The sequence below is a fragment of the Vigna angularis genome, chromosome 11 (genome assembly GCF_016808095.1).
Source record: "Vigna angularis cultivar LongXiaoDou No.4 chromosome 11, ASM1680809v1, whole genome shotgun sequence".
NCBI classification, from domain to species: domain Eukaryota; kingdom Viridiplantae; phylum Streptophyta; class Magnoliopsida; order Fabales; family Fabaceae; genus Vigna; species Vigna angularis.
Genome location: NC_068980.1, coordinates 3,642,178 through 3,666,378, shown reverse-complemented (window position 1 = coordinate 3,666,378; position 24,201 = coordinate 3,642,178). Strand labels below are relative to the sequence as shown.

The 24,201-nt window shown below is 32.7% G+C and overlaps 4 protein-coding genes and 1 long non-coding RNA gene across 9 annotated transcripts; 4 read left to right on the top strand and 1 right to left on the bottom strand.

Moving 5' to 3' along the window:
- The first annotated feature begins 1,090 nt into the window (after positions 1 to 1,090).
- Positions 1,091 to 3,818, top strand: LOC108334084 (actin). The gene is made up of 5 exons (XM_017569714.2): positions 1,091 to 1,431; positions 1,819 to 1,891; positions 2,004 to 2,397; positions 2,560 to 3,173; positions 3,539 to 3,818. The coding sequence occupies exons 2-5, from the start codon at positions 1,832 to 1,834 to the stop codon at positions 3,602 to 3,604; spliced, it is 1,134 nt and encodes a 377-aa protein (XP_017425203.1). The 5' UTR covers positions 1,091 to 1,431; positions 1,819 to 1,831; the 3' UTR covers positions 3,605 to 3,818.
- Positions 3,819 to 5,859: 2,041 nt separating this feature from the next.
- On the top strand, positions 5,860 to 10,221 carry LOC108334295 (U-box domain-containing protein 33). The gene is made up of 7 exons (XM_017570054.2): positions 5,860 to 6,328; positions 6,426 to 6,544; positions 6,654 to 6,763; positions 7,144 to 7,645; positions 8,059 to 8,610; positions 8,828 to 9,550; positions 9,674 to 10,221. Exons 1-7 carry the CDS (start codon positions 6,082 to 6,084, stop codon positions 9,854 to 9,856), a joined length of 2,436 nt encoding a protein of 811 aa, XP_017425543.1. The 5' UTR covers positions 5,860 to 6,081; the 3' UTR covers positions 9,857 to 10,221.
- Positions 10,222 to 10,491: 270 nt separating this feature from the next.
- On the bottom strand, positions 10,492 to 12,803 carry LOC108333456 (epsin-3). 3 transcript variants are annotated; one of them, XM_017568907.2, is made up of 5 exons: positions 12,455 to 12,799; positions 12,223 to 12,345; positions 11,969 to 12,130; positions 10,919 to 11,532; positions 10,492 to 10,825 (listed from the first exon to the last, which is right to left on the bottom strand). In XM_017568907.2, the coding sequence occupies exons 1-4, from the start codon at positions 12,565 to 12,567 to the stop codon at positions 10,947 to 10,949; spliced, it is 984 nt and encodes a 327-aa protein (XP_017424396.1). In that variant the 5' UTR covers positions 12,568 to 12,799; the 3' UTR covers positions 10,492 to 10,825; positions 10,919 to 10,946. The 3 variants fall into 3 exon arrangements, with proteins under 3 accessions (XP_017424396.1, XP_017424397.1, XP_017424395.1); XM_017568908.2 differs by having other exon boundaries at positions 10,927 to 11,532; XM_017568906.2 differs by having other exon boundaries at positions 10,492 to 11,532; positions 12,455 to 12,803.
- On the top strand, positions 11,952 to 12,459 carry LOC128194816 (uncharacterized). Its single transcript, XR_008246213.1, has 2 exons — positions 11,952 to 12,090; positions 12,171 to 12,459. It is a non-coding gene; the product is annotated as an uncharacterized LOC128194816 (long non-coding RNA).
- Positions 12,804 to 19,598: 6,795 nt separating the features above from the next.
- Positions 19,599 to 23,940, top strand: LOC108332325 (protein TRM32). Of its 3 annotated transcripts, none has more exons than XM_017567533.2 (6): positions 19,599 to 19,911; positions 20,337 to 20,397; positions 20,557 to 20,767; positions 21,118 to 21,191; positions 21,317 to 22,763; positions 22,966 to 23,940. In XM_017567533.2, the coding sequence occupies exons 3-6, from the start codon at positions 20,617 to 20,619 to the stop codon at positions 23,598 to 23,600; spliced, it is 2,307 nt and encodes a 768-aa protein (XP_017423022.1). In that variant the 5' UTR covers positions 19,599 to 19,911; positions 20,337 to 20,397; positions 20,557 to 20,616; the 3' UTR covers positions 23,601 to 23,940. The 3 variants fall into 3 exon arrangements, with proteins under 3 accessions (XP_017423022.1, XP_017423020.1, XP_017423023.1); XM_017567531.2 differs by having other exon boundaries at positions 20,543 to 20,767; XM_017567534.2 differs by lacking the exon at positions 20,337 to 20,397.
- The last annotated feature ends 261 nt before the right edge of the window (positions 23,941 to 24,201 follow it).

The window sequence follows — 24,201 nt, the reverse complement described above, 5'->3', positions numbered from 1 at the left end:
TTTCATAGTATTCCTTTCTTCATTTTTGTTAAGCAATTTCTTTGATACTTCAGATGTTTGGTGTTTGAGAAAAGCTCCAAAGCTACCTGTCCGTAGTTGAGGGAATAATGAGGGATGAGAGCTAACATGTGATGCTGTTCCAAAAGTAATATGCATCTATTTTTAGTTAATTCAAAACCGTACCGTGGGTTAATTTGGGAAAATTATTCGTGAAAACATGTCGCGGATTATAGTGTAACTTTAATCAGTACGCGAGTCTTAGTGTATTAGTAATTTAGTACTGGTTGAGCATAAAAAATAAGAAATAGAAAAGGCAGAAGATTGTGGGGTAGGAAAAAGTAAAGCATACATAACACACACTCTCATGGGGCATAATTGCAACCCATGCTCATGCCTAATGATTTTGCTTCCCATCTCAATCATGTCCCCATCCCTAACAATCATGAACCATCTTTCTTTCCTTAATTTCCTCTTTTTCTATACTAATTTAAGTTTATTACAAAACTACACTTTAATTTCTAGATGGTTAAGTTAATTTTCGGATGTGCCCATTGGGGTCTTTTGTCCGTGTTGGATCCTTTTGCATGAGTCGTTTCTTCCTCCAGCATCGGATTCTTCGCTCTTGTCGTGTATAACTAACCTCCCAGTTGAATATATTTTGTCCTATATGGTGTACCAATTTTAAATTTATTCAAAAATAACGTGAATATATTGTAGCTTGAATCGAGCAATATTTAAATTTAGAAGGAAAAATAAAAACTGAGAAAAGATATCGATGGAAGTGCAATGCAAGTGACCCCAGGAATTTGACCCGAATGAATGAGAATTGAGGCAAAGAGGCAGCAGGTGCAGTGGATGTCGTTTTGTATGGTCTCATGATTCGTGGAGGAATTTGTTTTGTCGTTTAATGAGAACATTATCGTTTTTCCCATATTTTGGTGAGGACTAGACAACACATGTAGATATGTAGAAATGAGTCGTCCTTGGTCCGTCACGGAATTAATTGGATTGTGCGACAACGTGGACTGTTGCTACCCATCCAAACACCAATGTCCAATGCCTTCTTATTTTCTTTCTTCCATCATTTATCATATTTTGGCCTATGCCGATGTACCTTTTTTTGTTTTTGTTTTTGCAAAAGCCACATGTGCATGAGAAGACCCAGTGGGTCGAAACTAGGCCCAAATGGATTGAGGAGAAGATGAAGAAGAACAAGCGCTAAAAATGGGCCAAGCTAATAAAAGCAATGTGTGTGCGGAGCCACAGATGGAAGGGACACGCGTGAAGAACAACATGAATGTCGTTCACCGAACCGGACGTTGTTGAGGCAATGTCGTGTGGAAGTCGACACTTTCATTTAAAAACCCAAACTCGTTGAAACTTGACGTTTGATTTGCGCGTCCAATCCCGTGCATCAGTTTTCGCCTTCAGGTATCTCACATTCTGTTACCAATCGTTTTTCCTTCTTTTCTTAACCAACGTTTTCATGCATTGCTTATTTTCGCGTTTGAATACCTTTAGGTTATGTTCACGTTGCAAATGAGTTGTGATTCTGATCTGATCACCTAGGATTTTTGTAGAGTTTATGAGATTGCTGTTTTATTTTAAAAAATATGGCCATGTAAGTGATCATGTCTTTTCTTCCGCAACTGGATGAATGTGTTTGATCACTTACTCTTTGATTTGTATGGATACTACAGGCTGTGATCAGTCTGTGATCGATTGTTGTGTATTTTTTTTTTAAAGTTAAAATTGTTTCATTTTTTTCTCGTGGTCTTGTCTTTGAGCTGTTTGAGAGGAAATGGATGGTTTGTGCAGATTTTGAAAGAGAATGGCCGACGGTGAGGATATCCAGCCACTCGTCTGCGACAATGGGACAGGAATGGTTAAGGTAAAAAAAGAAAGAAAGTAGGAGTGATTGGATATATAGTATGTTCTTTTGTGGTAATTTACTGTGAGTGTTTTGCACTGTACTGCATTGCGTTGCAATTTGGAACATGCAGGCTGGATTTGCTGGTGATGATGCTCCAAGGGCTGTGTTTCCCAGCATTGTTGGTCGGCCACGTCATACTGGTGTGATGGTTGGGATGGGGCAAAAGGATGCATATGTTGGGGATGAGGCTCAGTCCAAGCGTGGTATACTGACTCTGAAATATCCCATTGAGCATGGTATAGTGAACAACTGGGATGACATGGAGAAGATCTGGCATCACACTTTCTACAATGAACTCCGTGTGGCCCCGGAGGAGCACCCTGTTCTGCTCACAGAAGCTCCTCTCAATCCAAAGGCAAATCGTGAGAAAATGACCCAAATCATGTTTGAGACCTTCAACACACCTGCCATGTATGTTGCCATCCAGGCCGTTCTGTCCCTCTATGCCAGCGGCCGTACAACTGGTTAGTCTTTCTTATGCTGTCTAATAAAAAAACACGCAATCCTCTGCAAGGTTCAAATTTCCCTTGCAAACATGGACCAGAAAATTGAATGTGGAAAAAATTTCAAAACTTGAAGCAATTGAGTTCATCTAACTTGGCTGGTTGGTACATTAATTTGTGTAGGTATTGTTCTGGACTCTGGAGACGGTGTCAGCCACACTGTACCCATTTATGAAGGGTATGCCCTCCCCCATGCCATCCTCCGTCTTGACTTAGCAGGGCGTGACCTTACTGATGCCCTGATGAAGATCCTCACTGAGCGTGGCTACTCCTTCACCACCACAGCTGAGAGAGAAATTGTAAGGGATATGAAGGAAAAACTGGCTTATATTGCCCTTGATTATGAACAAGAGCTTGAAACTTCAAAAACTAGTTCATCCGTTGAGAAGACCTATGAGCTGCCTGATGGACAGGTCATCACCATTGGTGCCGAGCGCTTCCGTTGTCCTGAAGTCCTCTTCCAGCCATCCATGATTGGAATGGAAGCCGTTGGCATTCACGAGACCTCATACAATTCAATTATGAAGTGCGATGTTGATATCAGGAAGGACTTGTACGGAAACATTGTCCTCAGTGGTGGTTCTACCATGTTCCCCGGTATTGCTGACAGAATGAGCAAGGAAATCACGGCCCTGGCCCCAAGTAGCATGAAGATCAAGGTGGTTGCTCCACCCGAGAGAAAGTACAGTGTCTGGATTGGTGGCTCTATCTTGGCTTCTCTCAGCACTTTCCAACAGGTAAACATTCTGTGATTCAAATGACCAAAGCAATTTGTGCTGTCAAAATGATAAACCCAAAACTGTGATTTCTCAAACATTTTATCTGCATGGCGGAGACATCATCAAGTGTTTGATTGTCTTTATTTTAGTTTTAGTTCTGATCCTCTGATCTAAGTCTCTCAGTTTGATAGCTTGGTTGCTTGACTTTTGCCTCCTTCTCACAGCAGTTGAGTTTCACAGGCCAATTGGGATTTGTGTAACTTACTATGAATACTAATAGCAAGCAGCATCTCATGCATTTGCGCACACACGCTAGAATGTTTTTTATGTGGTCAGCTTATCAAGATTAATAATGAGAATACACTTGTTTTTCGGAAATGCAGATGTGGATTGCGAAGGCAGAGTACGATGAGTCTGGTCCTTCAATTGTACACAGGAAATGCTTCTAAATGCAGCAGAACGGCTTGGTGTCCTCGATTGGCAATACAGTAGCACCTTGCAATGATTGAAGAATTTTCTTGAAAAATGTTTGTGTTGTTAGAACAGTGAATCAAGATAAAGTTGAGTTTTATGGCAGAATTAATTCTTTCATTTGTTTTGTTTTACCATTGTTAATTGTTGAACAGTTGATCCGTAATGATATATCAAAACCATTTCAGCTTATTACTTTTTTCTTCCTCCAAATCATCATATTCTTCTATCTAAACCTAAGTCAGATCCTATAATTCTGTGTATGTTTGAAGTTAATTCGGACATCCTAATCAAACTGGTTTTTGGTTGGGTTATATGACATTAAGCCTCTTGCCCAATAGGCTGAGGAGTTGAGATTTTGAATAAGCAGTTGTTGTGGCAGTAATTCATTTTCACTCCAAGAATTTGGAGCTGGTTAAGATATAGCGTAGAAACATGTGTTTGTGTTTTTGGTTGCTGAGGCAACATTTTGAATATTACACTTTATGTATATTACTTTGAATGCTTTTGCTAGATGTTGAAATTTCTAAACATTTTAAATACTTAAAAAGTTGAATGTCTTACACAGCAAAGAACAAACAATTCAACAAGGAAGGAATAAAATCTCGTAAGTCGAAAACACCTACCTCGGTTATAGACTTACTGTAACGTGCCAATGTATATGAATTTGGTTTGCCGTTGAAAACTTACATACTCAGATTCAAAAAGACAAAAAAACGAAACTTCTTATTCAAACATAGGTTATATCTTCAGAAATTTCAATATTGTTTTTATCTTGTGCACTACATGCCTAATTAAGAAAATAAAAGAGTCATTGAAATAAGATAAGATAATTAAGTTAAAGACAAAAGTTAAGATCTTTGCTTCTTTTAAGATTTAAAATTATTGAAGAAAATGAATGAATTTCTTTAACACATGTAACAAAAATAAATTATTAATCACCATTACTTTATAAACAAATTTAAATTTTTAAATATTTTTAAAAAAAATATAAATGATTGCAAGTGCAAAAGTATAAAGGATAAAGTCAACATTGTGGGTTGTTAAGAACTGAATTTATCTAAAAAATAATCCAAAAATTATCAGAAAAGTTGATAATAGGTTAAAATCAAAATTTCAGGATTGACTGGAAATTTTTTTCGACAATCAAACGATTTGGTTTGGTTTGACAGTTTAAATTGATTTAAATCAAACTAAAATAAATTATTTGAATAGTATTATGTTATCTATTATTTTATTCATATACTAGATTAAAATCTAATTTATTTAACTTGATGAGTTACACAAAAATGTTTAAAAGGAGAAAAAACAAAATCATCTTAATAATTTGAACGTTACATTACATTATTAATCTTAGAAAAGAAAAATGTTAAAGTAAAATAAAAGAGCATTGCAAACAATACAGATAGATTGGTTTTAATGATTATATTTTAAATTTTTACATAATATTGTAATATGTTTTGCAGAAATTTGGAGATTATCTAATTATGTCATAATGTATAAAAATGTAGATACTGATTATCTCTCTATAATTTATTTTAGTTCATTCACTGATAAAAATAAATAAAACTGTCATTTTATGCAATATTATATATTCATAAAAATTATATAATGAAACACGTAAAACCGCCGTACTAAACCCCCAAAATTTAGTATAGTAATCCAAACCAAATTTATCTATGTCCATATAATTTGTACGCGGCATCATAAACAACTGTAATAAAGAGAATCCAACAAATATAAAAACAAAAGACGATGTTAGAAATGAGTGTATAAATTCTAAATATGTAATCAGTCATATCTCTGAACTGTTAAGGTTAGGATTTTCCTTGGATTAGGTTAGCAACAAGCCTATTGTTTGACCTAAATCAAAGTATCATTTATTTTAAAGGATATTAGCTTTTAATTTTTTTTATAATAAAATGTCATTTTGAGTGACATTTTGAAGGGCGTGGTATGTCAAAAGCAAGTCACATGTTTAGTTTAGTAGAAAAATGGTAGTTGAGTGAAATTAAACATATAAAACACCATGATTACAACAAAATCTTTGAAGACTGGGTATTAACTAACTAATAAATTCCAGTTATCTGTAGAGAATGTTGTGACTTTGCCCAATGGAATTGGTCTCACCGACAGGTTCATCTTTTCTACCATTATTGTTACTTAGTACTCACGAATACGACAAACAAAACGAGATTCAGAGTAACATTCTAATTTGCAGGTATTTAGAAATATGTTAATGTATGAAGAAAGAAAGGACATGAAAAGGTTTGGTTTTTCACTGCAGTGGAAAACGAGATGACTCCAATTTCCACACGCCATTGGCGTGGAGTCAACTAAAAAGTCAAACGTTTAACGGGGTTCCATTTCAATTCAATTCAATTCGCATCCCAATCCAGCAAATGATGCGATTTCTGTTCCTACCATCCAATAATTCAGTTCCTGCACTGCACCAATGGAACTTTTGAAACCTCTGCACCCTCACCATGCACCCATTTTGTGCCTTCCCTTCCACGGCCACCCATCTTCTTCCCAATCTCAATCACAGCTTCCCCTCCCCATGCCTCCCAAGGTTCATGTAGCTGTTGGCAAATCGATTGATAAAGCTGTTACCTTGCTCCAATGGACCTTTAACCACTTTCAGAACGCTGAAATCGTTATATTACATGCTTATCAACCTTCTCTCACGATCCCCACTCTGTGTAAGCTCGTTTCTTTCAATTCTCGTTGTGAATTATGGTGGTTTCTACTTTGCCCCCATTTTGCGCTTACTGGGTCTCTTTGAATTTTGTTGTGTAGTGGGGAAATTGCCTGCATCACAGGCTAGTCCTGCTGTGGTGTCTGCTTTTCGATGTGTGGAGAGAGAACAGACCATGAAGCTTTTAGACAAGTACTTGACCGTTTGCCGCACAGCTAGGGCAAGCCTCTTCTTTTTATTTTCATTTTAATGACTGAATTTATTTATGTTGTAACTTATGGTAAGAAATCTATTCTTAGCTGTGCTTTTAATATAAATTTTCTCGTCAGGTTAAGGCAAGCGTTATAGTAACAGAAGTTGATCAAGTCCAAAAGGGAATTGTTGATTTGGTCGTTAAGCATAATATTCAGAAGCTTGTCATTGGAGCAGTGCCAGAAAAGTAAGTTATTCATTCAATGTCTATTATGCCAGTGTTCTTTGCAATTGTCTGTTATTCTTTCTTTTCCTGCATTTTTTTTTGGGGTTGGAGGGAGGGAGGGAGAGAAGGATGATTATGTCTTCTGTATAGAACTGCCAAGCTACTAGTTAGTCTTCCCTGTAGTTTGGATAGAGTTGATTTTATTCTTGTGACTCTCATGAATTTCGTATCCTCGTGTCTATTGTTTCTGTAGAGAGTTGAGAACGTCACAACTGGTTTTATTTTCTTTTGATAACTTGGAGGCTGCAATCTACTTCTGTAGTGTCCGTTTTTGTCCCATTTCTTTCACCGAATGGATCAATAAATCTTTCCACTTACAAAATCATCGTGGAAAATTGCAGTTGCATGAAAGTGAAAAGAAATTCTGGTAAAGCAAATTACACTGCCAAAAATGCTCCTCCTTTCTGTGAAGTATGGTTTCTCTATAAAGGAAAAGTCATCTGGACAAGAGAGGCTTCTGAAACACCATGTTCTTTATCCTTGTCCGCTCAACCTGAGATTGCCACCGCAGAAAGCTTGAGATGTAGATCTTTTCAATATGGTAAGAATGAACTATTTGACTCAGAGTGTCTTCAACCAAATTCGGCAAGATCTGCCACTGGTTTTGGAATCTCTGAAACTGGAGCCACTTTTTCATCCAAAGCATCCAGTTGTAGCAGTCATTGTTCCTCTCAAAATTCTTCTCGGGCTCATTTAGATACATACTTAGAGGCCATGGAAGAAAAAATTAACAACCAACTTATTGAAACCAAGAGAGAAGCCGAGGCAGTAGCAGACGAAGCCTCTGCAGAGCTATTAAAGTGTGAGAGGTTAGAAGTTGAAGCCATGGAAGCCATCAGGAAGGTAAGCAAAATCTAGTGATTGTAAATCATTGAAGATTTCTGAAGCCAATAACCTTCTGGCTTTTGCCCTTATTGCTCCTTTCTAGTCATGTGAATGAGGAATTAAGTGTTTTTTTTTCTTAAGTTTTTCAGAAACTTTGACAAAAGCATTACAACAAGACAGAATCCCTCCTGAAAATACTGAGATTCTGCAAACAATTTTCTGAACCTAACATTTTCAGGCCAGAATTGTAGAAGAAGCAACATTTTTAATATTTGCTTAAGTGAAATTGTGTGGAAATTTCTATGACGGGATATTGTATGATTTAGCTGTATCCTTTCTATCTCCAAACCATTTTGAACTGTAATGGATAGTGAGTCTATAGTTTAACTGATTTCTTAAGCTCCCTACGAAAGTTATATTCTATCTTACAGGTCAATTTGTTTGACTCTGCCCATGTTCGTGAAGTAAAGCTTAGAAAAGAGGCTGAGGATGCACTCAGAGCTACGGTAGAAGAACAACAAAAGCTCTTGAGTGAGAGTGAAGAAATTGCTAGCGAGCTTCAAATGACCATGAGAAATATTGCGCTGTTAGATAGTCGTGCTCAGGAAGCAAATCGTAGACGTGATGAAGCTGCAGATGAACTATCACTAATTCAAGAATCCATCTCAACCCTGTGGCAAGAAAGGCAGCAGATAAGGAGACAGAAAATGGAATCCCTACGTTGGCTTGAGCGGTGGAGAAGTCGAGGACAAGTTGGAGCAGCTCATTGCAACGGGGTCATTGGCTTTCCTGAAGAATTACCTGAGTTAGCGGAGTTTTCATCATCAGATCTTCAAAATGCCACATGTAATTTTTCCAACAGCTTTAAAATTGTGCAAGGTGGATTTGGTTGTATATACAAGGGGGAAATGTTGGGTAGGACTGTTACTATAAAAAGGTTCCATCAACATAATATGCAAGGACCAATGGAGTTTCGTCAAGAGGTTAGTTCCCCCCATAAAGGATTTTCTGCCAGTTTATTATCTTAAAATATAAAGATGGCTTCAGAGGATTGGATTTGGAAACTTTAATTTTGAGGCATTTTACATTCTACCTTTTTTTTTCACAACACTAATAATGGAGTTGTTTTCTATTTCCCTCACTCGTTTCTTTTTCCTGTGTTTGTTAGATTCCACTGATGTTATCTTTTTTTGTGATCAGGTTCAAGTTCTTGGTAGTCTCCAGCACCCTCATTTAATCACTTTGCTTGGTGTTTGCCCTGAAGCCTGGTCAATTGTATATGAGTACCTCCCCAATGGAACTCTTCAAGACTACCTATTCCGGAAAAGCAACAATTCTCCTTTAACATGGAATACCCGAGCACGAATGATTGCTGAAATCGCTAGTGCTCTCTGCTTCCTACATTCTTTTAAACCCGAAACTATTATCCATGGTGATCTGAAGCCAGAAACTGTACTACTTGATTCTTCACTTAGTTGCAAGATATGCGGATTTGGATTCTGCAGTCTGGTAAGTGAGGAGTCTCTCCTCCGTCCTAGTTTCCGTTTGAGCACTGAACCAAAGGGTGCTTTCACATATACTGATCCAGAGTTTCATAGAACTGGAATACTAACAACAAAGTCTGACATCTACTCCTTTGGGCTCATCATTTTACAACTCCTCACTGGTAATACTCCAGTTGGATTAGCAGCTCTAGTACGCAATGCAGCTTCATGTGGAAAATTGTCTTCAATTCTTGATTCTTCAGCTGGAGAATGGCCCTCGCCTGTGGCATCGCGTTTGGTCGAACTGGGATTGCAATTCTGTCAACAAAATCGTAGAGACAGACCAGATTTAACACCTACACTAGTGAGAGAATTGGAGCAGATGCATGCTTCAGAAGAGCGACCAGTGCCGTCTTTCTTCTTATGTCCAATCCTTCAGGTAACTTCTTTTCTATAAATAAAAGAGCTTCACATAACTTGGTTCAGGTAACTTTTATAGTGCTAAAAGACAAAGATGGTTATTTATTCTATTTTGCTCTTGAACTTTGGATTCCTTCTTCAGGAAATAATGCATGATCCTCAAGTTGCAGCAGACGGATTTACCTATGAAGGAGATGCCATACGTGAATGGTTGGAAAATGGGCATGACACTTCTCCCATGACTAATTTGAAATTGAATCACCTGTTTCTTACTCCCAACCACGCACTTCGACTTGCCATCCAAGACTGGCTTTGCAAATCTTGAAGCTTCTTTTGTTCATTTAGGGCTAAAGTGCTCTTTTTTATCCTCATTAGTTTGGGGCCAGTTTCGTTTTGGTCCCAAGATTTTCTTTTGTTTTGTATGTGTGGTTGTAAATTTATTTTGTATGCCACAAAAAATTGTCAATTTGATCTGATCCCAGCTTACGCCATTCAAATAGACAGAAAAGAAATTGTATTTTGGCCACAATTTGCAGCCAGAGAAAAAAAAAAGGAAGAAGTCTGTGCACCCGTCATTATTATGACTTGAGTATTTATGGGATTAAACTGACTATTGTCACATATTTGAGGCGCAAAAGAAACAATTTAGCCTTTTGGATATGCAAATATTTGTATATATTCTATTTTTCACATTACGTGTCTTCGTTCTGCAGCTTTCATCTATATTAAGTCTTGAAATGATGGATATGTTTTAAGAGTCTTTCTATAACTATTTACAGAAGAGAAAAGAATTGAAATTTATTCTTACATAAATTAATTTATGAAAACTATTCCATACATTTTTTCTAAATTTCTTTCTGAACTATACATAATTTATTTCAAACACTGTACAAGGAAAGATTTTTCAAACACTTTCTAAATTTAAAGTTGTTTCGTGGTTGTGCCCTCACTACACACCCGTTATAAAAATCATGTCACATACCCTTAGACTTGCTTGCTTCTAATCTGGTAACACGTACCAGAAAATATGAGAAAATTGTTTGGATCTTTATGTTTGTAACATATAAATCTATGGCTCACAGTGATGAATAAGCTGCCATTAAAATAAGCCATGGCTAGCTAGGCCAGGTAAAACCTAAAGAGATAGGATATGTTTTGTCGGGCGTATGTGACAGCTCTAGACCAGAATCTGCAGCAAACAGGTCTCTGCTTTATTTATACTCGTTCATCATTCCAATATGCCTTCTTCTAGTTCCAAATCTACAAACATTTTGCCTTTTCTTCTGGTGGAAAACTGTAGGAGGAAACAAAGGTAATCCATATACACAAATACATGTAGTATAAGACCATGATTGGAATAATTTTCTACACATGAAGTGTAATATACCTTGTTACCTTCATTCTAATATTTAACTTCATCCAGAACGAAGAAGGGAAGAAGTTGAATGCATTTCTTTGGAGTTAAAGGGGTGATCATCTTCGGCTGTAAATATACCAAGTCTGGAATCATTCTCTTGGTTACCATCTAAAAGTGGATTGGATTCCCCTTTCAAGTTCCATAGATGGAATTCCTCCTTGCTAGTTGTCATCATTTCTTTAGAGCTTGTATCAGATTTCTGATGCATTTGAGCGTTTCCATGATCATCCAAGTAGCTCTCTGGCTCTACACAATCATCTTGAGACTTGAAAACTCCTCCCTCATGACTAGGAGTACGAGATTTAACTGCTACTGTGTCCAGAAAATGGTTTGAGCCAAATGACTGGTTTTCCTGGCTGTGATTGTTGTTGAAGTCAGAGTTAGATCTGTCAAATGTGTCTGGCAATGATTTTTCATGCAGAACTCCGTGTGCTTGAGTTGACCTTTGACTGAAACTTCCAAAACCTTGAATTCCTCTGGACAACTTCCGAGCACGGTTTCTTTCTTCCTTAAGGAGAGTTCCTTCTTCCATGAGTTTCAAAATCCGGTCGGATTTTTTTCCAACAGTTACACCCCAATTGAACCTGCATGCACATTCTCACCAAGCCCTCATTAATCATTGTCTATAATAATTTTCTTACACTTTCACTCAACCAATTAAAAATGATTCCAATTTAAAATGTAATATTTGATTTCTTAAAAATCTAGAACACAAATAAGTTGAAAAATGTTGTACAAGGATCATTCATGACTATAGTCTAATTAAAATTCTTGTTCGGACTCGATTATATTTAGAACTATAAAAGTAGTAGTTAAATCAATTTATTATTATTATTTCAATGTTTTTTCTAAATTAATTCCAAGTTATTTTTATTGAGAATAACATTTAAGTTTAAAGATAAATGTATTTTTGAAATAGCAATATTAAATAAGATTGAAAATCAAATATCACCATTGTTTTGGTTAAATCTAAATATTGAGGATGCATTATCATGGAAATCTAATTAAACAAGAACATACCCACTCGCATCAGTAAAGTGGAAATCTTTCATCTGATTAATTACATCTTTGTCACTCTGAAATTCCTCTGCAACACTTTCTGGTCCATGAGTCAACAGGTGCTCCACCACAATCAGAGAATTGTAAGATGCCCTCCAATTCTTCTTCTCAAATTTAAGGAGTCTGTTTTAGAATTATTCAATTCATTCATTTTTTTTATCAGATGGCAAGCATCAATACCAATAACTTGAAGAAGAAAAAGCAGGCAGAAAAACCTTTTGTGCAGAATCTCTACAATCCTCCAATAATCATCAAGCTCAAAAGCAGCCCTTGAAATTGATCTGAGTGTTGGAGAATCTGGGGCCCATGGATTTCCTTTGGTAACTTCTTCTGTCATGCTACAAATAGTATAGGACCACAAAAGCTATGTATTAGAGATGGTTTCTTTGGCTGTGAAACACATAAAATGTCAAATCTTATAGTTGAATCATGAAAAGAGAAGCTTACAGTTCTGCTGGAGTAACATCAGTGAGAGCTAACCTAGCAGTCTTGAATTTTTCCTTGAGAAAGAAAGAAGCTTGATTTTTAAAATCACGGAACAAAGGTGTGCGCGTGCCCATTTTTTGGTTAACAACAGTAGTGACATAACATATCTAAACTGAATCAGTTCCTTCAAATCTTCTTGAGTTAGATAACAAGCTGAGGCATGAACAGGAAAGTTGAGTTTTTTATGCAGATAATTGAAACTAGCAGAGACTATTTTAAGAGAATTTATTTATTATATTCTAAAGTTGAATATTTTGAAAACTTGTAGGGATTTTGAGAAGTCAGCGTATGTGCGGTGCAACCTTGTTTAAGCTTGAACATTGAATATTGAGATGATTGATTTATAGCTTCTTGATCTTATCCTTTGAGGTCATCACCCCCAGACTATAGTATTATGCATATCAAGAGAAAACAACACCGTCATCACAGGGCTATGTGGCTCAACCAAATTTCTCAACCATCATAGAGTAGGACCAATTCACACTGATTATCACTTTTTATGTATATCTGTACTAAAGAGAAAGAAGTGAAAATATGAATTACTTAGTTTAAAAACTAGAATAAATAGGATACAAATGTGGACATTTTTACTGATGTTATTCACTTTAATCATTTTTATCCAAGGTGAATTTTAAATCACTTTGAATTCTTAACATTTTCTGTTTAGTACACCTTCCATCTCACGCAGAACAGTTTCTAATCACAGATATTATGAAGTTAAACTTTTTTGTGGAAAATGAAAGTGCTATTAAACTGTCATCAAATCCAGTGTAGTGCATTATAGGAAAATATTATAAAATAGAATTCATTTTGTGATGAATGAAAGAGCTATTAAACTGTCATCAAATCTAGTATTCGGCAGGCCTATCAAACACATAGAGTGCATTACCTTTTTGTTACAGAAAGAATGTTAAAGAATGAAATTGAACTGAAGAAGATTCCTGCTAAGGAACAGCCAGATGGTGTTTTCAAGGAGGCATTGGAGAAAACACTTTTTGAAAAGTTTAGAGAAGGACTTGGAATCATGGAAAGGGAGCATGCACTAAAGGGGCTGTGAGAAATACTGCATGACAGAAAAATTATACAGCTGATTTGTCTGTTTGAATGAAATAAACATTTCCTTAATTTATGCAATTAGAGTAAGTTGTTGTTCCAATATATCAGTAGAATAAAATACAATGAGACTATATGTTCATATCTCATTAATAAAATACAACTATCTCATAAATCAACATTTAATCAAGGGTTTCTTATATTTATATATATATATTATTATATTACTAAAATGGTTGTAAAGTGAATATTTTTTATTTTATATGATGTCAAAATATTATTTTTGAAAAATAAATTTACAGTATCACAACTATACAAGCGTTATCCTACTGCGAATACTTTCTAAAAAATAATAAACACGAGTTAAATAAATATAGTACATAATAAAATAGCATAAAAAATCATAATAGTGAACCGCACATTAAAATAATAGTTTATTAAAAACATTTTAAAAGGATCAATTCAATTGACCAATTCGACCTTAACTGGTTAGATTGGCAGGGTGAATTAGAAATGTCAATAAATCACATTTAAAGGGTTAAAAATATACACTCTCCAAACTCAAATATAATCAAAATTAATAAACTTTTTTAATTAAAGGAAGTTAGTACATTTACTCACTATAATCACATTTAATGTAATTTGTCTTTTCCTTTCTTTTTGCCAAAGTATTCTTATTGAATTTGATATAAAAAAGAAAAGAGAGTCATTAGGTTAGGGTTTTTGAGGAAAAATAACAAATATTATCTTTAATCTAAAATTCTAAAGCTTTATGTGGGTCATTTTAGTCATATATTATCTATACTGTTCATTTTTAATTAATATAATACTTCGCTTTAAATTTTTAGTATATTAAAATTAGAATTTTTAAATAACTAAAAAAAATTAAAATAACATTTTTACTTATAATTTAAAATTATCTTTTTTATACTTATAATTAAATTTAAAGAGAATATAATGAAAACCTATTTTATGGAGTTAATAACTCATTTTTACAAATAAAAATAAATATCTCTTTTTACATTAAGTTTAAAAAGTTATAAATTTCGACAGGAATCAAAATTAAATTCATTTATTAAGAATCTGACTCACCCAAATTAAATTTGTAATGAGTCCAGATGGTTCACCAACCCACCTATAAATTTTAAATTATATTAAAAAAATAAAATCATAAACTTTTATCTTATGTTGTGGATTTATCCATGACTCTAATATTATATATGAATAAATAGAAATAATGATTTAAGATTAGATACTAGTTTGATTTTGTGCTTTTTGAGTTGTATTTCATGTTTAACATGTATTGTATTTTTTTTATTTTGATTTGTATATAAAGTTTAACAACATTTTAGATTTTATTTAGATTGAACTTTATTTATATTTCAATTAAAAAACATTGTTGTTATTTTTATTTAGATTGAAGGAAAAAAATTATAATTAAGTAATTCAATGAACCAACCTGTTTAACCTATTAATCTACGATGGATTGACTTAGGTTTAAATTTTTTGAGTTCACTAATAAGTGAGTTATATTGAGTTAGTTTATTAAGTAACTAATGTGAAGGCGAAATCAGATTGAATGATCTATTTTAACAATATTAATCATGAAAAAAATAAAAAAATAGAATGATTTATTTTATAAATTGAAAATATAAAGATGAAACAATATAGTATTTAGATAAATATAAAAATTATTTTGATCAGTAATAAAAAAATATTAATAAAAGGTTGATTAAAAATATTTAAAATTTAATTAAAAAACTAAATGATTCTTTTATGTAAAACATTATTTAGTTAAATTTATAGAATTCAACTTTCAAATTTTCATGTTTTCTAAGATGTATTCGCCACAATGATATTAATATAAAGGAAAATTTTAATCATACAGCTTTCAATCTTTCTGTACGTATTTAACACTTAATACAAAAAAATATCAGCGTTTTAATTTTCTTACTTGATTCATCTCCAAATATTTAATATTTTTAAACAAAAACATTATTTTGTGGAGCTAGAAGTTTGGTGTTCATTTATCATCACCCTAATATAAAGCCATCTCATCCTTATCATATTATCACACCTTATGATTCCTGACACATCAAAAGTCACAGTGTCTTTTTTTTTCATAAAAAATATTTAATTAAACTATACGTAATTTTCTTCATCTTTAGATCATACAATTAATCTTATTTTACATTTTCCTATTGTTTAGCCTTCTAAAAGATTTATGAAATTTTTTTCATAGCAGGGCTATGAAGAGGACTAACATCTTGACTCTTGAGGAACAGACAATAAGATAATCCAATCCATCTTTTGAGTCTTTCAATTTCTGTAACCTTTTCTTTTAAGTGCAGGAATACCAATTTACGTGTAACGACATTAAAAGTTGATTTCAAAGCAGAAAATGTTTGAAGTTTGAAGTAGTCAGATGATGTGTTGGTCTACACGGGGCAATCTATAGTTTTGAAAGTTGACTCTCCCCACCAATCTTTGCAAAACAAACATGTCAAATTTCAACCACCAATACTCACAATAATATCTCTAATTCGGTTATAAGGTCTAGAATCCTCTGCTGCGGCTTCTTTTCAATCTAGAACACTCACATAATTATGTTGCACACATTAATACTTAGAATTCTTTACTTTTGTATCTGAACCTGTCTCTTCTACGTGTATGTTGTTTTTTTTAAACTCCAAATCAAAATTTTACATCTAGCTAAAAATTAAAAAAAGTATATGTTTTTAGTTATTTAGTTTTGAGTAAATATTAATTTTTTTTAATTTAGGATTAATTTAGTTTTTCATCTTTGAATTTATTTTTTTAGTTAAAATTTATTAAATTAATTTGATGTTTGACACGTATTTTCAAATAATATTAAAACAAATATGTATAAGGATGAAACTTAAACATTATTATAAGATGCTCTTAAAACATCGTATAAACCTAATAAAAGTAAAAAAAAAACTAAATTTATAGATTTTTAAAGTTAAAAAGTAAATTAAGTCAGTTTTGAATAGAGATTATTTTTAATTTTTTAAGAAACAAAAATATATTTAACTTTAATAAAAATTTAAATATTAATTTAAGTTTTAAAAATAATAAAATCAAATAATATATAAGAAAAATCTATAAATATATTATTTTAATATTTTGGAGTGAAGATTCATCTATGACCAACTTGTAAAAGACTCAGTTTTCTGGAGTGATTATATTAATGAGTCTGGTTATTCATGTTTTCTGACTTATATCTGCATCGTTTTCATTGTCTCTTTTTTACTCAAACGAATGACTTATATTATACAGTATCTGGCGTCAATTTTTTTGCAGTTTGGTTGAACAAGTCAGAAATTCTTGACTGTTTGGTGATAAAGTTGGTTTAACAAGACAGATACTAAAGCAATGTTGTGTTGTTATCAGATGCACATCAGATATAAAATATAGCCATTTTTTAAATGCTTATTCTCCATTGTTAAGTTTCTTCATTTGAACAAGTAAACTCTCCTTAAACACTCTTCATATGAGTTATCTTCTTCACTTATTATGTTTTAAATTAAGCCTAGTCTTCCTATATCTATCTGTATATGTATGCATAGCTTGTTCAAGCAAAATACAGTTCAAAATAGGTATATAAATATTTAGATAATCATGTTTAACTGCTATTAAATTTTATAATTATATTTATTCAATCTATGATTTCTAACCCTAAATGTGTGTATCTATACCATTAATAAAAGGATTCATCTTTTATTGTATATAATTCTTTTCTAGGTTTAGCTTTTAAGAACTACTTTTTCAGATTTAAATAATTATTTATAATAAAAAATTATTTACACGATAAAAATGATTTATTTTTAGAAAAAATATTTTATAGTTTACTAATATTTTTTGTTTTAATAATTAAAATTTATTTTATATTTTAATAAAATAAATTGTTTTAGATATTATTTTTAATTCAACAGTATATTTGAAAAAAAAAATTAAAAATGTAATTTAAATTGACTAAATTTTGAAGAAAAATAAACATAGAGATAGGAGGATAAGAAGAAAAAAAAAGATTTTAACACAAATATCAATTATATTAAAGACTATTAATGTAAAGTATACTTAGATGTATCAGCAGTCTGACTTTTATCACGAAATATTAATTATGGCATTTATTAAATAAATAAACATGAATAGGAGTCGAATATTATATTTAGTAATTATAGCATCTTTAAATTGAATGTAATAAAGAGAAAAAAAAAACTAAAATTACTACTTTTCCTCTGAATCTATATATCATAAAAATTATATTACAACAATCTAAATAAATAAATAATATAAAATTTATCACGCAGATATACATTTGAAAACCATATGTTATTAAATAAAAATAATATTAGAGAAAATGTTAAATAAAAAGATTGAAATGTAATACAGTCTAATATATCAATTATGAACATGAGCAGTAATTTATTTGTTAATTTTTATCTTTGAATGTTATGTGTAAATATATTTATAAAATATATAATTAATTTAGTAGTATTAATAAATGTTTAAATATATAGTAACAAGTAATTACTGTATAACTTTTAATTTGAAACTCCATAAAATGATATGGAACAATCTCATATTACTTATATTTATTACTTGTAAAAGTGTAATTAAATTTTTGTGTTTTTTAAAAATGAAATAAATATAAAAGAATATAGTAGGATACTAGTTATATATGTTTATTTATTAAATGTGACTTTTATGAAACCATATATATCATTAATTAGATGATTATAAAATTAATAAAGTAATAAAATAGTTATATTGTTGTCTCCTGTATCTTGTAAGGCTATTATTATGTTACCATTGATGAGAGAGGCAAAGGTGACACAAATGGTAGGGAATATTGCGTAAATTATTAATATATTATATTATTCTGTATTTTCATATATTTTTATCAAAAATAATGTTGACAATAATAATAATAATAATAATAATAATAATTATTATTATTATTATTATTATTATTATTATTATCAGTATCCTAATTCATTATATCTTTGAACATTGTTTTAAATTAATTAATTTTAATTTTAATTAATATATTTACATGATTATTTTTCATAAAGTTAAACTTAAATTGAATAAGATTTTAAACAATAATCTATATTAAAAACATTGACTAAAATATTAATTTAATTTTCAATATTGTTAAATTTTCATATAAATAACCATAATTTTCTTTATATAAATAACCATAATATGTTTATTTCACTTGTTGAATATTTGAATTTAGCATATAATAACCTTTAATAAAATTACGTAGTAAACATAATAAATGGAATACAAATTTATTAAACATATAACCTTTCATTTGAATATTTAACAATTCTATTGTTAGATTAAAACTGATCAATACAAATTAAACGTGTGAGAGAGAGAATTCCTTAAAAATCATAATATTGTTAATATCAATAATCAATTTTCTTAACTTCATAATTAACAGAAATTGATTAAAAGTCAATAATACGTTGCTCTGTAATACACAAGACTTATTTATAGTTCTTATTATAATTGTGATTTATTTATCTTGTGAAGAAGACAAGCTAGGACCTAAAAGCATAGGCAAAAGTGTAAATAAACTTGTAGTTTTTAAATTTTAAAATGAATAAATATAATTTTTTATTTTATAAAATTAAATTTTTGTAGGTGTTAAATAATTTTCAAATTTATATTTGAATTAGAACGTATTAAATAGTAATACAAGATGTGGTTTTACACTTAAAAAAATTATTATATCATAGTATAGAATATTTTGTCAAATTTTGGATTATTAATAAATTTCAATTTTGGGTGAAAGATAATAGATTAAAAATAATTAAAAAATTAATTTTGTAATTCTTGATGTGAGGAATAATGTTTGCACACTTAAAACCACTGTTGAAAGGTGTATTTAATTTATTTAATGAAGATCAAAGAAAATAAATGAGAATGTGAAAATAATTTGGTGTGGGAATATGCAGTGTACGATATTTTACACCTTATTAAGAATAAGCATAGCAGACTTTGTTGTTTGGTCATAGTCAGAGAGAGAAAGCATAAGAGAAGACCAGTTTTGCGCGCATTCAGTTCCTCTCCAAACATCATTTCCATTCTATTTCTTAACAACCTTTCTTTGTTCTGCTCCTTCTACTTCGCTTTTTCCTAAGTTTTTCAGCAGCCACCCACCATAATAATAATAATAACCTATTCATACAAAGTTGACTTGTACTTTAGTTGTCGTTGTTTCCTCTTTTATGCTTCTGCCACCTTATTCTGATCAAACTGCTTCACACCTTTTTGCGCCGTCCTTATTCTCTAATTCTGCCAACTCTCCTTTTCTTCACCTGTTGGAGGTTAGAGTCTCACTGAAAGTTCAATCTTCGAAAGAGATTTTCGTTTTGATTAATTTTGTTTTTCACGTTACAAGTTCTATCTGTTTTTTTTTTCTTCTTTGTATATTGATTGGATGCATGTTTCCCATGTTTCTGTTACATGTTTTAATTGTTATGAAAAGTATGGGTGTGGTTTCGGTTTTGTTTGAATTGATTGAATTTAGCGAACTTCCACGTTGCAGTCCGATATGTTCTTGTGTTTTTTTTGCTTTGTTTGGGGATAATTACAATTTATCAGTAAGTAGCAAATAGCTGCAAAAGGTATGAATGTTTGATAATGAATTTGTACGATGAAAGTATAATCTTTTCTGCTTAAAAGTTAATTTAGATGTGAAGGGGAATTTCAGTTTCTTAATCTCCGTTTCTTTGTTATATTGTTGCAACAGAGGTTTGGGAAGTTCCGGGTGCTATTTGTTGTTGATATTCAGGGGAAGATTGAAGAACAAGGTTAGAGAAGCTATTCTGGTGTGCTTGGTTATTTAGGAAAGTAGAAAAGAATCGAAAAGCTTATCAGAAATTGAGATTGAGATTCGTGTTCAGTTATGCTCTGTGTCTGTGATGTAAAGATGTTTTCTTTATATTTTTAACGAAGGTTCCGCGAAACAGGGCCTGGTGGGAGAGAGTGGATTCAAAAACTAGAGAACAAGACTACCCTGATAAGCAGTAATGGGAAAGGACCTGATTTCTTCCGACCAGACCGCTATTCAAATTCAGGACAATAATCCAGGATGCATGTGGGGCATGCTTAAAATTCTTGATTACCATCGTTGGCGCGTAAAAAAGGTGTTTCCCCACAAAAGGAGAAGACATGCCACATGTAAGCAATTTGACAGCAAATCTTGGTTCTCTCACTCATCATTGCTTAAATTTTGCTTTTCTTTCTATTTCTAAATGGAACATTGCATTTGGCTTAATATACAACATGGAACCCACTGTGCTTGTATATTTGCCTTCATCAAAACCCGTACATGATACAACATAAGGGTATGCTACAAATTACTCCCTCAGTAATTATTAACTTTTTCAATTAATTCTTCTAAAAAATAATTTTGTTTAATCCTCACTTTTAAGATAACCTGACATTTTCCTCTCTTGAATCAACGTGACCATATTTTTGCTTCTGTCAATGACTTTACATACTTAACAAGCTCTTTAACTTTACTGCAGATAAGAGAAAAAGCATTTTGTATAACCAACTTGATGACCAACACGATGGAGTTACAGAATCGGAGCCCCTCCTGGTAAGTTGAAAACTTTGTATTCTCTTATTTTAAGGAGGTGGCCACAAACAATTATAGATTGGTCTCCTTTTTGACATGGATATATTTGTATATAATATTGTAATCATGTCTTGTATAAATATCAGGTCAGACAAGAAAGCGAAAAATTGCATGCTGCAGGCAAAAGTTCTCCCAACTACAATCAAAAGGAAACACGAACTGGGAAAGAGTTTAACAAAGAAAACTCCAAAGGCAGTGAAACCATGGACTACTCGAGGAAAAACCAGGCCAGTAAGGAGTATGCACTTCATCTGGAAAAAAATGGCAAGACAACAGAAGCTTACCTTAACCATAAGCCTACGGAAACAAACAAGCATAATGGAGACATTTCCTATAAATTTGAGAAACATTCAGATGTTTTTGAGTTTCTTAGGGTGGAGAAGGATTTATTACTCAAATTTCTACGAGACATGGACTTCAGTGGGAAAAAACTCCAGCAACCTTCCCAAACCAATGCAAGATTGACAAAATGTGGGTCATTTCCTTTAGCCTCAACTTCACAGATGAGGAACATTAGCTCTAGGTCGTTAAAACACAAGCAAAACGAAATTTATCCAAAGGGAGAAAAATTGTTTGCTGTTGCCCAGGAATCAAACATGTCAGTTTCCAGTTTTGTGAAAGATATTTCTTATGAGAAGCCACGAACTTTGGTGAGTGATCTTGGTGTTGATAGTGCCATGAAACAAAAAGCAATTATTTCTTCAAGGTCTTCTCATGAATCAAATCACAGAGGGTGGAATCAGTTGGTTCTTCATCAATTCAAAGCTATAAAGCAGAAGATAAAACATGCTCTTGTGGAATTCAGAAAAAGTGGTAAACAAACTTCTGCTGAAGCTATCCAACACAGAGCTTCGCCTGAATATAGCATAATCAATAATGAGGAAGAGATCTCACAAAGTTTAGAAGATGGCGTGGTTCAAGAATACAAAAGGAGCAAAAGCTCAAATGAAACTAAAGCTTCTGATTATGATTCCAACAAACATGATGCCCGGCTCATGCGGAGAACATCTTCTCTCAATGAATCATTGGATAGATATACTCAGTTGTTCGAGAAAAGCTTCAGCAAAGAAGCCAAGTGGCAAAGCTCAAAGTCTAAAAGCTTAAAATTGACACACGAGGATAGGATCCACAAGAGTGCACATGTTCCTAACTTTTCAAGAAGCAATTTGTCTATGCCTAATCTCGAGACTTTAGGCTTCCTTGTACAAGAGGTACTTTTTGATACAAATGATGTAGGGAATACCGAGGAAACATACGATCGTGCTCATAGAAAATCAGTGAGTCTTCCTTTGAAGATGGACAAATCACTCGATAATTTTAAAGAGGTTGAAATTGTGGAAACAGATAAGATTTTGGAGAAAATTGATGAAGTTACCTGTGACCAAAAGGAGGACATGGATGAGGCAGCAGTGGGGGAAGGAAGTTTTACACAAGAAATAGAGAAAATGAGTAATATGACTGCCTATCTTAGTAAGGAGGTGATGCCAACTCTTGAAACTGCCTGCGAGGACAATATAACCAGCCACAAAGAAGGTACCAAACTTGTGTTGATATACATGAGACTAAGTATTTCTTTGAGATGTCATGATATCATGAAAATCTTTATTATTCTAAGTAAAACAAAAATATTGGATGAAATATTGCAGTCACTTTTCCCCCCTCTTAATATTTGTGATATGAACTACAACAGAGGCAATTGACTAATTACTGACTGGTTTGGTCATTATCATTTCAGGCACAGAATTGTATACCCAAGTCTCTACATTGGAGGAATTGGAAGGTGATTTATCAGATAAAGGAAGTGCATGGCCAGACTCTTCATACAACAGAAATGCAAGTGGAATAACAGCTGAAGATACAGATTACCCTTCCAATTTCAAATATTTAAAAAATGTTCTTGAATTTTCGGGATTCTTGGGAAATGAGCACACTCAGATGAGATACACAATAGACCAGCCACTAAAGCCCTCCTTGTTCAAAGATTTGGAAGCGAGTTTGCGGCATGAAATAGAAACCTCTGAAGAAGAGACAACCAAACATTATGATCACCAACTCATTTTTAACTTAGTGAACGAGGTGCTGCTGGAAATTTATGGAAGGTCACCAACTTACTTCCCAAGACCATTCTCCTTCAACCCCCGCCTCCATCCAATGCCTAAAGGGCACTATCTTCTGAATGAAGTGTGGACTAGTGTTAATTCATACCTGACCTTGAGACCTGAGCTAGATCAGACATTAGATGATGTTGTGGGTCGTGATTTGGCACAAGGAAGAGGGTGGATGATCCTTCAAGAGGAAGAGGAGTATGTAGCACTTGAACTAGAAGAGATGATAATGGATGATTTGTTTGATGAATTTATCTTCTCATGAAGTCTGCATGATCATGGTTCTGCTCAGGAAATTCTGGTAGCTGATCCAGAAGTTAAGCAACTTGGATTGTATTGATTGTAGAAGGTGAAGATGAAGATGACAAAAGGGACAGCCGCAAGCCTTTAATTGCTACAGCACACTAGCAATAATATGCCGTGGAATATAGATTCCTGTGCATTTGAGCTCCATGTCGATTTTTTCATGCGAATAAGATTCATATGTATATTAACTTATAAATAAGGTTGTCTGGTATATGTCATGTAAAGTTCCTCGTGGATTTTGGTCATTGGCGTGATTGATTATCTTGTAAATAACATATGAGTGACGTGTTCTTGCTTACACCTTGGAGATTTCATGTCCTTGTACTGGGTTAGTGTAGACAGCACTTGATGAAAATGCAATTTCTAGAGACCAACACTGCGTTTCCTGCACTTAAAATGTTGTGCTTAGTTTATACTTGGTCTATAGTTTGCTAATAAGAAATAGCCTTTGATTCAATTCAATCCGAAATTATAATATTGTCACGAGTCAACTCTGTTATCATATTATTCATTAGAGTATCACTTTTATAAAGATGGTATCAGTATCAAACTCAACGTAA

Bases quoted from the DNA above. Each gene is read 5' to 3' on its own strand.
- LOC108334084 (XM_017569714.2), top strand. From the start codon at position 1,832: ATGGCCGACGGTGAGGATATCCAGCCACTCGTCTGCGACAATGGGACA. The intron at 2,398-2,559 runs GTTAGTCTTTCT...TAATTTGTGTAG, and splicing joins TGCCAGCGGCCGTACAACTG to GTATTGTTCTGGACTCTGGA. The intron at 3,174-3,538 runs GTAAACATTCTG...TCGGAAATGCAG, and splicing joins CTCTCAGCACTTTCCAACAG to ATGTGGATTGCGAAGGCAGA.
- LOC108334295 (XM_017570054.2), top strand. From the start codon at position 6,082: ATGGAACTTTTGAAACCTCTGCACCCTCACCATGCACCCATTTTGTGC. The intron at 6,545-6,653 runs GCAAGCCTCTTC...TTTTCTCGTCAG, and splicing joins CCGTTTGCCGCACAGCTAGG to GTTAAGGCAAGCGTTATAGT. The intron at 6,764-7,143 runs GTAAGTTATTCA...GGAAAATTGCAG, and splicing joins ATTGGAGCAGTGCCAGAAAA to TTGCATGAAAGTGAAAAGAA.
- LOC108333456 (XM_017568906.2), bottom strand. From the start codon at position 12,567: ATGGGCACGCGCACACCTTTGTTCCGTGATTTTAAAAATCAAGCTTCT. The intron at 12,346-12,454 runs GTAAGCTTCTCT...TACTATTTGTAG, and splicing joins GATGTTACTCCAGCAGAACT to CATGACAGAAGAAGTTACCA. The intron at 12,131-12,222 runs GTTTTTCTGCCT...ATTCTAAAACAG, and splicing joins GTAGAGATTCTGCACAAAAG to ACTCCTTAAATTTGAGAAGA.
- LOC108332325 (XM_017567534.2), top strand. From the start codon at position 20,617: ATGGGAAAGGACCTGATTTCTTCCGACCAGACCGCTATTCAAATTCAG. The intron at 20,768-21,117 runs GTAAGCAATTTG...ACTTTACTGCAG, and splicing joins AAGGAGAAGACATGCCACAT to ATAAGAGAAAAAGCATTTTG. The intron at 21,192-21,316 runs GTAAGTTGAAAA...TATAAATATCAG, and splicing joins CAGAATCGGAGCCCCTCCTG to GTCAGACAAGAAAGCGAAAA.